The 15,867-nt window shown below is 35.3% G+C and overlaps 2 protein-coding genes across 2 annotated transcripts; one reads left to right on the forward strand and one right to left on the reverse strand.

The window, feature by feature from the left end:
* Positions 644 to 10,804, forward strand: LOC109819600 (general transcription factor IIE subunit 2). Its single transcript, XM_020385379.1, has 5 exons — positions 644 to 878; positions 3,913 to 4,194; positions 5,245 to 5,376; positions 6,439 to 6,555; positions 10,258 to 10,804. Exons 2-5 carry the CDS (start codon positions 3,934 to 3,936, stop codon positions 10,594 to 10,596), a joined length of 849 nt encoding a protein of 282 aa, XP_020240968.1. The 5' UTR covers positions 644 to 878; positions 3,913 to 3,933; the 3' UTR covers positions 10,597 to 10,804.
* Positions 11,729 to 14,930, reverse strand: LOC109819840 (40S ribosomal protein S12-like). Its single transcript, XM_020385774.1, has 4 exons — positions 14,809 to 14,930; positions 13,137 to 13,419; positions 12,346 to 12,411; positions 11,729 to 12,028 (listed from the first exon to the last, which is right to left on the reverse strand). The coding sequence occupies exons 1-4, from the start codon at positions 14,811 to 14,813 to the stop codon at positions 11,969 to 11,971; spliced, it is 414 nt and encodes a 137-aa protein (XP_020241363.1). The 5' UTR covers positions 14,814 to 14,930; the 3' UTR covers positions 11,729 to 11,968.

Genomic DNA, 15,867 nt, shown 5'->3' on the forward strand with positions numbered 1-15,867 from the left:
GGCGGCATGGGCGAGTCTCCCTTCCTCCTCCATCGGTGCGATGACGAAGGAATGAGGTTTGAATCTTCAAACTGATCTCTATGAATAGAATTAGGAGGATACAGAAGATGAGGACGCGACGCACGTCAGTGAGTGCTGGGGTTTCGGTGGGAGGGGAAAATGTGGTTGCATCCAGAATCCAGAGGTGCTGATGGTGAGATTTTCCTAAAGGGGATTGTTGCATTTTAGGCCCTCCAAGATTTGTTATGGCTAAATTGTGGAAAAAAGCCTTATAGTTTCACCAACCTTACAAATAAGTGACTCTTAATTAGGGTGCAAAACGATCTGAATATATCGGGACCGACCACAGCTGTATCTATTTAGAAAGCGGATATGATAGGAAAAGATTACAACCATTCGGATACGGTTTGGTTTGGTTTTAGTTTTGGTTTTTCATTCGGTTTCATGTACGGTTTCGGTTTGGTTTTATTTTGGATTTTCATTCGGTCCCGGATACGATTTCAGTTTGATTTTAGTTTTAGATTTTCATTACGGATATGATCTGAATATCCCGATGTGTATAACTCAGGTAATTTTTATAATTGAGTGTTCCGTTGGGCCTTTATATATACAACCCATCTTATCCTTTACCCGACCCGATTTAAATTCAATGAAAATTCTCCCGATAGCAGAGATCAAAATGCCCTAAAATTGACGATCTCAAAGGCTCCGCCTTCGACTTCCGCCTTCGACCTCAGCCGTCTCCAAGCCTCCGCCTTCGACTTCAGCCGTCTCCAAGCCTCCGCTTTCGACCGACTTCAAGCCTCCGCCTTCAAGCTCGACCGACCATCAACAGCGACCTCCGAAAGTTCTCCTCCTCGGTTTCTTCTAACACTAAGGTGAATTCGAAACTCTAATTGGTTGAATGAAAAGCCCTAATCTGTATGATAAAAAATCGTAATTTGCTAGCCCTTCGTTGAGTGGAAAGCCCTAATTTATTTGATAAAAAGCCCTAATTTTCTATCCTTTATTTACTGAAAACTGAAAAGACCTAGTTTGTTTGACAAATGATTTAGCTTAAAATTTTGTGAAGTTCTAGATCACATGCACCTTGAATTAAAGTAGTAAGTTATAAGCTAAAACTTGCTTCGGAATTAGGAACTACAAGCTACTAAAATTAGTGCTCAAAAATTTCAACTGATACCTAAGTGCCAATTCCACCCCCATTCCCAATACCCACAAACACACAAATAAATAGAGAATGCACATTGATGTGTAACTGTAAGTTTGTAATGTCCTCTCTCTCTCTATATATATATATATATATATATATATATATATATATATATATTTGTCATACCCTATTCATATCCGTTTCCCAAATATTCGATTAATATCGGTATCATATCCGTATCCGACTCTCTAATATCCGAACCGTAACCGTTTCCGTTTAATGTGGATATGATAATGCCTTTTTCTTACCGATGAATATCCGAACCGTATTCGTATCCGTTTTTAAAAAACAGATATGGATATGATATGTCATATTCGAACCGTATCTGAACCGAATGCACCCCTACCCTTAATCCTAAAGATAAATACTGTAAAGGTTCAAAACCTTGCAATTAAATGCCCAAAGGTTTAAAAATATTACAAATTGATGCCCTTCTTGTTAGCCATTAAAATATTATTGAAATATACCCATATGAGCTGTCGAATGGTGTTTCACTATAAATTTATACCCCTAAAGTTCATCTAATTTACTATACAACCACTCCTCTTTTATATTAACTATTTTTCTTCTTTTAAATGTGGGAGGGGAGTTTTGGTCTCTACAATAGCAACAATGTTTGTTAACATGGAAACATTGGGGCATTTATTTACTCGGTTTTAAAATAAAGATCACTTATTTGCAATATCGGTCAAACTATAGGGCCTTTTTTAGCAATTTAACACTTTGTTATTTGTAAGTATTAGGTGAAGAAATGTACATGTGCACCGGGATGTATTATTATGCACATACAGGTGTGCTCACGATCTAACACGGTTTGTCTTTTGTGTCTCACTGGATTATTACTACTACTACTCCCCCCCTCCCCCACCCCTTCTTTAACCTTATAAAACTCTCCTAATTACAAACTGTTAGTATAATTTTGAGTAATAATAACTACATTGCAAATCTCATACCATTTTTATGAGGAAATGAATTGTGTTATGTATGCTAATTGTTGGGCCATGATTTGTAGAGTAAATTACAGTGCATTGTATGTTTTGTACGAGTAGCAAAGAACATCCATATAAAAAAAATTAAAAGTAACACTCTATTCCGTATTTTGAACTTTTAGTTAAATAGTTATCATTTTTTAATATAATCGTCAACTTTTAGTATAATAATCATGTACAATATTATACAGACATGGAAGAAGTTATCATATTATAGTTTTTACACCCTTGCCACCTTTGGAAATTTTAAAATAGAAGATCAAGCAGTCACTTTATATAAACATTAGGGTTACTTTGTGGCAAACATGCCAATCCCAAAGGTAATTATTTGTTTATTTATTTAAAATTCCACTTCTTTTAATATGTTTACTTACACAATTTTCTTTTGCGCTTCTAATGAAATCAAAATATCACATTCTAAGTTCTATGATAGAGTTACTCTTCCCTGTCGAATGAAAGCATAATGTTTTCATTATATTTGTATATCATTATTTTCAGTTTAATTTTGCCATTATCAAACAAGTAATGTCGTTAAAAACATAATATGATAATAATAAAATGCATAAATAATTGTGGCACATCAATTGCCTTTTTTTAGCTTTCAAAATTACCCTTTTTGCAAAAAATCCTGCATAGAAAAATTGATCCAGCATGTTTAAAATGGACACCCAATTGGATCCCAATTGGATGTTACAGGATCCGATCCGCATACGACCCGTTATCATCCCGACTCCATCTCCAGTTATTATAACCCCTCAACCATCAAAGCTCCCAATCGCTCTCCTTCATCATTCTGACCTCAAAATGAAAACAAAACAAATAACCCCCCTTTCCTCTTCTTCTGCCCTTAAAAAATTCATCTATTTTTTCTAACAAAATCATCACTCAACTGCGGATCTTTGATCAATTGCGATCAAGGTGCGCGCTATTCTAATTGCTCAATCTTTTATTATCTGCATTTAATTTCATTTGTTGAGAATTTAGTCAATCAAAAATTTAAAAAGAGGATAAATATTTATGAGATTCATCGTTTTTAGCTGCCCTAGAAAGAATTTTTTACAAATTTTTTATTTTCGCTTATTGGGTCCTTTAGATGAATCTTGGAGTTTCTAATGGACATAAGTTAGGGAAATTTTGGGTTTTGGGGGTAATCTATCCATGTAAATTGTGTCAAAAAGGAAGGATGGGCTAGTCATCGATTAATTACGTATTTCACAATTGAGGTTCATTTATTTCTTGGATGAAGTCCAGAATTTGTTTTTCGTTAGTCCATAAGATCACCCCCCCCAAACTTATGAATGTATGGTTCATATTGGAGTTACTTCTGAATTTGACACCTACATCATTTAACTTTTTTTTTGTTGTCCATATTGGATGTTCTTTCTTATCTGTATGATTGTGTAGCTTCATCGTAATTAAAGGAAATAGCTGATAATTTATTTACTTGGGTTATATGCACATGTTCTTCATATATTTTCTTGGTCAGTTATTTGTAATAGTTTCTCATTTTTCCCCAGGTAGGCCACCTTGTTAGTCATTTTCCAAAAAGAGACGGCAAAATTATGAATGTTTGCCTTATGTTTGGCTAGATGTGGCCTTTGAAGTTATAATCTCTTAAATTTTCTTTTAGGCATGAAAAATTATTTTCTGCGTAGGATTGTGGAGCTAATTGCCCTTTGTACTGATTTGTGTTTATAATATTTACCTTAGAGGTTCTCCGAAGCTTCATAGATGGCGTTGCAAGAGAGCCTCAATAGGTTTAAGCAACAGCAAGAGAAGGTTCAGAACACGCTCACTAGCATTGCAACACGTGCTGCCCCAAAGACATCCAATAGTCACAAAAAGGCTTCGACGAGCACTCTTTCAGCCCCGGCGAAACCTGCTGCACCAGTAAAATTTTCTAGTGATACTCAAAGGCTTACGCACATCAATAACATTCGGAAGTCCCCTGTCGGTGCACAAATAAAGCTAGTCATCGATCTTCTTTATGAGGCATGGACTTTTCATTGTTTTTTTACTTCTACAATTTCATCTTTATCTTTAAGGTGCCATTAGTTTCTTTATGTATGTTGTATATGCTTTCGTATAGTGTCTACTCTATATTACATTTAAATTTTCCCATGTTTGGAAGAAGAATAATATTAGTAGTGTTAATTGAACAAAACTATCAAGGTTATCAGACTCAAGGTTCTCAATGGGGACACTGGCCAAAATTAATCTAGTGTTGTATGTAACTTAAACTATTAGTTTATCCTTGTATACACACACACACACACACATACATACATATATATACATATAATATATGTATATATATACTCCAAATAAGAATAGGGAGCTGCAGTTTGCAAGGATGTCATCTATGTCATAGTCTCATAGATAAAACATTTTAATCCTCTAGAAAGAAAAGAAATATATTGGCTAGTTCCATGAAAGAATCTTTTCCTCTCACAAAGTATAATTTGCAACTTCTTTATGCAGAACCAACCATAGATCTCTTCCCCTCTCACTTGGAAGTGTTAAGTACACCCATAAGTTGGGGGCTTTACATTACTTCTTCCAAGACGTGAGAGTTGGGCAAGGGCTAAATATACCATGGATCAATTGCCCTCTTATTGGAAGTGTTAACTATGTCATCAGTTTCCTGTTGTGGAAAAGATGATAAACATGTTATAGCAAGAGAGTAGAGTGTGTGTTATAGAAGGAGAGAAGAGAAATAGGTGGTAACTTAATAGTTCATAAGCTTCTGCGTTAAGGCTATGGTGAGAGAGCTTATGGGCTCCACGTACTTGTGTGATAGTGATCCTTGATGTCCGTGGCCTATCTTGGACCATATGGACCTCTTTCTTGAATAAAATGGGCTTGGCGTACTTGTTTGTCCTTTGTTAGGGTCTGTAATTTGTTAGCCATCTTGGGGTGAAAATACGAAGTGATAACTGACATCTCTTGTCATTAAGAGGCAGAGGCCTAACTTAAATAGGAAAATGGGACTGTTGCATTTCTCAGAGTCTTCACTAATTTTCTTTTTGTTACTTTTTACAGACAAGGGACGCCTTTACAGCAGAAGAGATAAACGAAAGGTGTTATGTTGACATAAATGGCAACAAGGGTGTGTTTGACAGTTTAAAGAATAACCATAAAGTAAGCTATGATGGGAGGCGTTTCTCTTACAAGGTAATCATCTTTCACATGCATACATACAGTCAACTATCGCGAAGAAGAATTAGTTTTTGAAACTGAATAACTGCTTGAATTGCTGATATGAGTATCTGTATAAATCATGTCCGTGTATAATGATGTAATTCATGTTTCAGTTATGGGTTTTTTAATATGTTGATAGTGCCTTTGGAAAGTTATTGATTATCCAAACCTATTGCATGTTCGCTCATAATCTGACTCTTTCAGTGTTCAGGTTTCTTTTTCCTTATAGTGATATTTTCTTCAAATTTCTTGTTAACATCTAAACGGATGAGATTCTTGACCCATTTTTGGTTGCAGAATTTAGAGAAGGAATAATAATTTTAAAATAGAATATGAAATTTGGTGACTAAAAGTTTTAAATAACCAATTCCAGATTTACTGTCTTGAGGTTTTCAGACATCTTAACACTTAGTTCTGCTTCTTCATGCACGTATGAGGTTGCGGACATAATATAATTAGAAAAAAAATGGTGATTCGTTCAAATGTACATCCAAACTCAAGCATTTATTATGGAACGTTTGTTTTTTCCCCTCCCCGTGATATTTTTCCCTTCTAGTGCCTAAATAGAAATGTTGCTGGTTATATATCTAGGTTATCTAGTCCAAATTAATTTGCTGGTAACACAATAACCAAGAAGTGTATTGATCGTAAATCATGTGATTACTATCTTATTGTCTGTTTACTTATATTCGCTGTTGTTTTGCTAGCCAACAAGAAATTACTATCTGAATGCAAGTTTTACTGCCTTTAAGCATCTATTATATTAATTATGTCTTTTGTGTCCTTGCAACCTCCAAGAAGTTTCTTATTGATTGTGATTCATGTTTATTACCTTGTGATAGTCGTTATTTTGATTTTCATTAAACTGCTACTGTCATCAGACATTTTTATGTGATTTGAGTAATCTCTTTATTTTTGAGTTGCCACGTAATTTTTATGGGTTGATTCCAAGTTAGAAGTTTGGTATATAGATATTCTAATTGTTCTTCTGATGATTGTTGCTGTTTTTCCCCTCTCTTTTCGTCTCCAATGCAGTCCAAACATGACTTGAAAGGAAAAGACAGTCTTCTTACTTTGATACGGAAATATCCGGAGGGCCTCCCTGTTGTTGATGTGAAGGATGCCTATCCCTCTGTTATGGAGGACTTACAGGTACTTCTTAGAATAGAATGAGATAAGATGCTCTTTAGTTGGTGGGTACATGGTGTGTCACAGTGTTGCCTGTTCGTAGTTTGTTATTTCTGGCTAAACATTTAGGGAGAATCCTAATTACCAATTTCTACCGTCAGTTTGAAATTGAACCTCCTGTTAATAGTTGTTATTTCTGGCTAAACATTTAGGAGAATCCTAAATACCAATTTCTGCAGTCAGTTGGAAATTGACACCTCCTGAGATATTTTTTGAGAAAATTGCTCTTTTTGAAACAAGGTAAGAACTGGCTGTAGGGTACCAAGAAGTTCATAAAACACATTTATGTGCCCTCTGTTGCAGAGTTTCTTTTTCAAGAAATTACTAGACGGACCTCCTAATCCTAAATGGGCTTTGAGTACAACTAAGAGTTGGGAAAGCACTACTTACGAATTGACAATGTCCATACGACCAATTCCTAACCCGGCACCAGTCATGTGTGGCTGGAGCCAAATTTCCACACAACGCATGAAGGGCAACCATTGAATTAGAAAGAGCCTTGCAGTAATAAACATTGACGGCTGGCTGCTGGTGGGCAGATCTCATGTTACTTGTGAATATAGGCAAAGTAATTATTTCTTTCTTTAAATAAGTAAAAAAGAAACAAGAAAAACGGCTAAACGTTCACTAATGTTGCACAGTTATTGGTGTGGGTACGGGTACGGAGCACGATAAATTTGTAAAAGGTTGGGTACAGGATGCAACTATATGTATGCATATTGAAATTAATAATTTATACGAGACCGGTTTTTGTTTTTTCCTTTACATTATATTAGGAAAAGTATTCTTGTAATATCTTTATGTTTCTTACAGTTAAGTAAATTATAAATTGCAAATCTGCTCGTTTTTCACATAAATACCTAAACACCCGTTTAAAATCATACTTTTGAACTGGATATGGGCTGAACTAAACCCAAGCCGTGTCTAACAAGTTGCAGGAGTTGGATGTGAAGTATAAGATATTTGCCCAAGAAGTATATGACAAGTTGTCAAGTGTTTTAAACTAAAACATGTATTATATAATTGAATAGATGTCACTAAAAGTGTGTGCATGTATTCAAGGATTGTCTCAGGAGTGCTGGAGATGGGCACAGGTAGGGGAAATATGAGACACGGTTAGGAGAGCCTAGATGAGGTGTCACGGTAACTGGCATGAACACTGACTCTACTATGAATAAGTTGTGGTCTGGGAGAATTAACTAAAATGGAAACATAAATAGCGGTCTTAAACAGAAATGATGTTGCGTGTATGATAATATCCTCATCAGCCATCAACTGTCAAGAATCAAATATAATGGTATAATTGGCATTATTTCTAATATAATGCTAATTCATGCTATAGTAAAGATGAGCATTCTATGAATGGGGCATGCAGTACTGTAGTCGGATGGATAGTGAGATGACGAGCAAAGGTGTCTTGATAGCGTCATTGTCCATAATTAAACTAGAAATTTCCCTTTGATGTATTGTTCATACATGATATTTCGCCTTGCCCTGTCATTGATCAAGATTATTCCAAAAGTTTGCTTATATTTATTGCATTATATACTGCTTTTTGGGAAATCTTCTTATGGCACGTTTTATATTCGGATTTTTAGATGAAATCCATTTTTATTTTTAGCCAAATTGATAAGTACCACCTTAAGTTTTATTTTTGACGAAAACCACCTTTACTGACCTACATGTTTCACATGTCACACCAAAACCGGATATCAACACAAAAAAATACTTGAAATGACCAATATACCCTCCCCCAAGCACGTACACAACACGTGTGCCTTATTTAATTATTAAAAGCAAAGATTTTTTATGTAGTCCCCCAAATCTTTCATACTTTCATATTAGTACACTAGATCATCATATTTTGAAATTAGTCCCCAACACCGATGTTGTCCTCGCCGGAGAGTGTAGTCCTTGCCGGAGAGGATTATGAGGAGGCTGAAATTAGGGTTTAGAGGGGGGTTTTCTTGGACTGGAGGGTGGGGGAGAGGGAGGATTGAGGAGAGGTGAAGTTAGGGCTTATGGGAGGATATAGGGGTTTTTTATTTCCTTAGAGTAGAGGAGGGAGGATTGGGAGGAGGTGAGATTAAGGTTTAGGGATTTGGAATTAGGGTTTGGGGATTGGGCTAGGGTTTGGAGATTTGGGTTAGCCGAGAGAGAGAGAGAGAGAGAGAGAGAGAGAGAGAGGGGGGGGGGGGGGGGGGGGGGGGGAGAGAGAGAGAGAGAGAGAGACTAATATCAAAATGTGAAAGATTTAAGGAATATTTAAAAAAACCCATATTTTAATAAAATTGGACACATGGTCAGCATGTGCCACTGGTGGGGGTAAAATGGGAACTTCACGTGTTTTTTGGGCTGAAATCGGGTTTTGGTCTGACATGTGAAACATGTAGATCAGTAAAGCTAGTTTCTGTAAAAAAATAAAAACTTAAGGTGGTAAGAGTTAATTTGGTTGGAAGTAAATGTGGTTTTCATCTAAAAACCCTTTATATTCAGTTATTTAGATTGTTATATAACTGTCATTGAAAAATCCTTTTATAGCATTATGGCTATAACTAATCCAAACCAAAGTGTAAGTTTTGTACTACTTTGGTACTATCTATGTTATCTGGGTACTTCTACTTTGAAGCCGTACTCAACACGTAGCTGTACCCCTACCCAAACTCCTTGGACACTCCTTGCATATATGCATACATTTATTCGGGCAAGTGCTCAATTACTTTAAAACGTTTGTCTTCATTTTTTACTTTAAAACGTTTGTCTTCATTTTTTACTTTAAACACCTGTGTTATATTTTTTTGGATATATATATCCTACACTTCATATCTTCTTCTTGAAACTCGTCGGACATAGGTCAAATTATGATTTTGAAGGGTTGTTTGGATGTCTAGTTTAAAAATTAGTGATTTTCCAATTTATAAACCACATAATAAAAGAAACATATTATAGCAAGTTTGATTATCATCCATGTTCTCATATAAATTATTAATTCCAATGTATAATTTATGGATGTATAAATATTTATATAGTTGTATCCTTGTACCTTACATTTTACAAATTTGCTGTGTTCCCTACCATTACCCATACCCATGCAACATAGGGTACTACAAACATCTGGATCTTTCCTTGTTAATTGTTATCATGTCCATGTGAATTACAGGTTCAATTTTGTCATTCGAATAGTTATAACTCTATAAGACTAGTACAGCACACTGTAGTTTAGTCATCGTTACTATATGGCTACATATAGTAGTTTGAATAAATCATAGTTTCAATAGTTCTGTTCGTTTGTCAGATCATCCACATGTAACAGCTGACTTATTCAATTTTCTTGTATTACGTATGTATGTACATTATGTACCCCTATCCCTGCTAAAATTTTCTGGCTCCTCATCCATATTAGGACTTGGGATGTTGGTAGCCCTTATCATATTCTATTATAGAATAAACTGCGGCCGGTGCTTCCCTCCATGGTCTTGGCTAATGTGTCAGTGACAATTATGACATACATCCAAAAACTACATCTCAAATTATCAATATATTCAGATCATAACTGACTGATTGGATGTCTGCCATGTCAGCAACACATCAGCCCCCATTTAAACGTCCTTCAAAACTTATAAGTTTCAACTGTGTCACATTTAAAATGATAACATGTTCGAGCAGACTCTGAAGACTGCAGGCAATGTATGGCTACTATCCAACATGGACTCACAAGAGGACATTGTATACCCAAACGACCCGAAAGCAGTGATCAAAGTGGACGATGATCTCAAACAACTATTTCGTAGTATCGAGCTACCGAGAGACATGGTCGATATCGAGAAGGATCTCCAGAAGAATGGCATGAAGCCTGCAACTAATACTGCAAAGAGAAGGGCCATGGCTCAAGTCCATGGATTGCCAGCGAAGCCCAAGAAGCAGAAGAAGCAGAAGGAGATCACTAAGAGGACCAAGCTCACCAATGCTCATCTCCCCGAGCTTTTCCAGAACTTGAATTCATGATTTACTAGTTTCGTGTGAAATGAGCCATTAACGATCAGATGTGTCAACTTGGTAACTATATCATTTATGCTTTTATATTTCTGCTCACAATTATTTCTTGTAGTGGTATAGCTAGAATAATTGTTTTCAAAAGATGAATCGATATACGTTACAAAGTATATTTTAATTTGGTGATCTTTCTGGAAAGTATTCTTATAGTTGCTACTTCTGTTCAAGAGTTGGACTGGATGCAAATACATTTTATTTTGGTGATCTTTCTGCAAAATAGTGTTATAGTTGCTATACTTCCGTTCAAGCGTTGGACTCGATGCAAGTACGTTCTGGTCGCTACTTCTGTTCAAGAGTTGGACTGCATTTTGAGTTTGCATTCGACATTGTGATTACTTTTGGATGATTACGAAGTTTAAATTTTTCATGTGTATAAGCCAAAAATTTTGAACTAACGCGTGCCTTGCGGGATTGAACGACCTCTACGTGGGTTATGAGTTAAAATCTTCCTATATCGCAAAATAGTTATGAGCTATGGATCAAGCAATGTCGTGAATCTAAAACTTCAGTTCGAGAATCCACCTTTAGGCTGAAAATCAAACCAAAAAGTTCAAATATCATACTACGTAGTCTGGAGTTCTAATTTAAAAATCAAAATCCTAATCCAAATCCCAAGACGTTGGATTCCTGGACAATTTACCCAGTCATACCAAACAATCCTGAAGGAAACAAACGGAACGAATAACACCCGCCATGACTATTACATACTTGTGAAGAAATCATGGAAAAAGCTCAATGGCTCGTGTGGAAAAGTATATCTCACGACCAGCGTTCGCTCAACAGTTAGCAAAGTAAAACTCATGGATCTGAATGCTAGTTCTCAAACCTCAATGTTTTGCACTGATGTCCTCGTATAGACATGAAACGTATAATTACTACTGAACTTGGAAGCTCTAGACAGTTTGTCAAATCACTGACAAAGAAAACCTCAACTATTTACATTGAAAGGAGGAGAATGCACGAACATCATCGTTATCTTTCTGCGATAATATATTTGGGAAAATCCAAAAGCCACGCAACCAAAAGAATAGGAGAAAATTACCAAAAAGAAGCAACAAGCATGGGCAAAATATTCCAACACAAATTGAAGAACTACAATTTGTGGGGCACAAAAAACATCTGAGATAAAAATTCAAGCGGCAAAAAGAACAGTGTAGTTTTAAGACAATCTCTCCTCCTTGCTAAATATCATGAAATGAAAAGAGTTAAAGGGCTTCCAACCGAAAAGCAAACTGATTTAAGAACCTCCCAACATATTCGCAATAATAACAGGTCTACAAAACATGTAGAAGACCGATTTGTAATTAGCTAACAATAGTCGAACTCATTCAGGCTTCACATAACCTTGGATAATGTTAAGTCCCTCAGACTCCTCCCCATAGTCCTGCAAATTAAGATGGGAAACAAATTTGATTAGCACACACAATAAGTGCGAAATAAAAGTAAAAATAAAAATTGGACACTGTTTGATCACTAAATTGTGACTATAACAGACAATTTATACAACCGCAATTGCTTTTCAATACAAAATGCTACCAACAGACTGCAAGTCATTTTCGCCAAAGGACTAAAAGTCCTAGTGAAATAAACCAATAAGATAATTTGCAAATTCCTTGTGCAAATAAGAAGTACAATTACAGTTGCAATTTTCTGTGTACCAAACCCCTCACAATTTACAAATGTTAACAAACAAGCACTTACCTTGACAACTACACAAGAGCATCCGACAACTTTCCTTGCCTTACCCTCAGAATCAATCTTGCAAAGCTGCAAGTGTAATGGAAAATAGTTGAATTAGTAGTTGAAACACAAAACAAAAAATACGATTCATGCCAAAACTAACTCTCAAGGTTCACATAACGAAACATCATCTATATTAGGTAGTTAGGTCCATGAAATGGAACATGGATAGAGGATACAACAGTAACTCCATGCAATTTTAACATCATCAATAAAAATTTGAGACTGAACATTAGTTCGACTAGAAAGCAACAGATCGATGCCATCAAATATGTACACCACCCCATTGTAGTAGATCTGAAGTCCATGCAAATAGCCCTAACCATTAAGTGTGCATATGGTTGAATCTTACAATCAATCTAGTCTAGAAGAAGACAGGAGCAAATAACTGAAGCAAGGGATGGCTTTACGCGAATTGTAATTTACATGGGGTAAATAAAATCTAATCTAGCTGGCGCTATCTTTATATAAAGACAATAAATTACTAGATATCTCTATAATATAAACAATAACGTTCTGAAGGAAATGATTCTAAGAAATGGAGTTTGCAATTGAAAGGTAGGAAGAGTTTCAAACAAACTTAAATTGTGCTAGAGAATATAAACTAGAAATGGAGTTTGCAATTGAAACAGTTTTCTAAGATCAAGAAAACATGACACTGCATAATAATATGTAAACTGTGCTAGAGAATATAAACTAGACAAGACAAGACACATGCAAGAAGAGAAATAAAAGATGAGCAAATCACTAACCCCAGCCCACTCTCCCAGAGTCTTAGCACTTGGAACTGTAACTAAGTGCACATTGTGGTCAGTGCAAAGTGCCTTCACCAACTTGACATAGTCTGGTTGGTCGCAATCTTCGGCAAGCACACAAAGCTGAGCAGCATGCTTCTCAATGGCCTTGGCACCTTCATGAAGACCACGGACAAGACCATCATGAGCCAATGACTTCTTCAACACAAGCTGCAGAGCAGTCATTACATCCATTGGCTCTCCAAGGATTGGAGCAGCGGTTTCAACAGCAACCTCTTCCCTGCCAAGATTCAAACATAATACGAATGGATTAATGTAGATCATGAGGTGAATGATTTCCATGTGAAGAAACAACCTTCTGATAACAGAAAATTCGTGATTGAATCTAATCAAATACATCTAACATTGAATAGCCTTTCCGAAAATGATTTCTCGATTTCACATTTCAGAAAACCGAGAATAATTTGACTAAAGAAACATAAATCACAAGAATGTTCAAGAGATTACACTTTTTGACAGTTCAAGAGATTACACTTTTTGGCTTATGGTTATTATATTGCTTCTGGTGTAAGCCAATGATCCAAAATACACCGGATCAGAGAATATTGCCTAATAAGCAAGAAACAAAAAACAACAGAACATCGGTGTTATTAAGTAAACCTAATATTGTATCCATTTTAACAAAAGGAGAGGTAAAAGACTTCAAGAAAAAAAACATAAAATCCACAAATGGTGACTCTATAACAATATCACTCCTAAAACTATTAATGCATAGCCTAACTTTCTCAAACAAACAGCACAGAAGATAAGTTTCTTCAATAACCACATAAGAAAGACTAGGAAATATTAACTTGAAGATGGCGATGTTCCTCCCAAGTCCCAATCTTTCAATTCTCATATAAGCATGATTAGTGTTGTCCGAATCTTATTGAAGAAAACACACCATAAACATTTCTACCTTATTAACTATGCATAAAGTTTTTAGCCAATAACATCGACTTAGAAGCCAAAAGATTTTGTCAAGCATAGATTGAATTCTTTCTACAAATTTGCAATCTATGTTAAAGTTTAAAGAGAAGCAACCCTGACATACCATACTAACGATATCCAAAGGTGATGTATAAGTCTGATTAGTGATGATGTAATTTCATCAAGGAAACCACACCGAAACAACTACCAACTTTTTAACTATGCATAAAATTTTGAAGCCAAGATTGTCTAGTTAGTAGTCAAAATCTTTGTACACCACAAGATAAAATTCACTTAACACTAATTCACAATCAAATTAAAGCCTTTCAGAGTATGAGAAACAGTCCCTCATTATCATTCATATTATAGACATTTTCAACGTATAAGTAGACTCAACCATGAATAAGTGCTGCACTAACAGAAAACTAAACTAAATATGATCAAAATGAGTTCATATTATAGACATGTTCAGCTACTGTACTTCACCCCCATTCAAAATCAAGCTCGCAGGAACTAAAAATTCAACCTTTACAATTCACCCACGCGAAAAATCAAAACTTTAAGAAGTTAAGACACAAAAACTACACACCCAAATCGAAATCCAAACCAAATCCATCACTGAACATAAAGATCAGATACAATATGCAATTCTGAGCTACATACAGAACAAAAATAGGACATGAGAATTTCGAATACTTACACCATTTTGAACTAGATTGATCTAGAGAAATGAAGGGGCGGCGGATTTCAGTGCTCCGCTTGCTTTTGGAGATTTAGGGTTTTCGATGCGCAGAAGAGAGCAGAATATATAACGTATCCTCCATTGTTCGATCTGCTTAAACTCGATCTTAGCCGTCCATTGAGAATAAAGATCATGAACGATCCGACCCGTTAACGGGAATGACGTCAGATGGATGATAATTGGGCTGCAAGGGCGTCACTGAGTAAAGTCCAGCCCATTTTAAAAGGGCCTCGGTGAGCTTGGCATCTCTGGCCGCTTTATGTAAATCAAATTTGATACCACGAAGTTTTTTAAAATAATAATCACATCATTATTGTATCATATCATATATACTCGGTTGTAAAAAGCACGAGTTAAAAAAATCATAATCAATAATATTCTTCACTATTTTGACTATTTTGTTTAAATATTAATCTATTTTAGTTATTATTATATCATATCCTAACCCCATGTAAACTATCTATAGCTTAATAATTTTAAAATATAATATTAAAAATATATGTATAACATCTTTACAATATCAGTTTGGTAAGTTTAAAAAATTATACGTAGCTAACGTACTATAATACATAAAGTACTGTAAAAAAAAAATCTAAAAGGCTTTAATTGCACAAAAGTCCATTAAAAATAATAAATAAATAAATATCAAAAAGTGATGGTTAATATAATAAGCTAATATGAGAATTTTAGAGCCATAAAGATGTGTTCGGACTTCTGACTTTGTATAAGAGATCTTGTGCTTGTGTTCGTGAGATGCTCTTTGTTCTTTGTACGACAGAGCTAGTTAAGTAAACTTGGAATGAGTAACAAAAAAATAATACATATGTTTTGACATTAAATTAATATTTATATTTATTATTGCATGAAAAAAATATTAAAAAGTGCTGTCTGTAGAACAATCGTAGTAGAGATGGGGATAAGGTAATCTTACTTTTATTTACGTCTACCAGATGAATAAAATAAAATAAAAAGATGGATTAAAACAGGGGAAAACCAATTGAAGACTCTCTATAATAA

Source organism: Asparagus officinalis, chromosome 8, assembly GCF_001876935.1.
Source record: "Asparagus officinalis chromosome 8, Aspof.V1, whole genome shotgun sequence".
NCBI lineage: Eukaryota > Viridiplantae > Streptophyta > Magnoliopsida > Asparagales > Asparagaceae > Asparagus > Asparagus officinalis.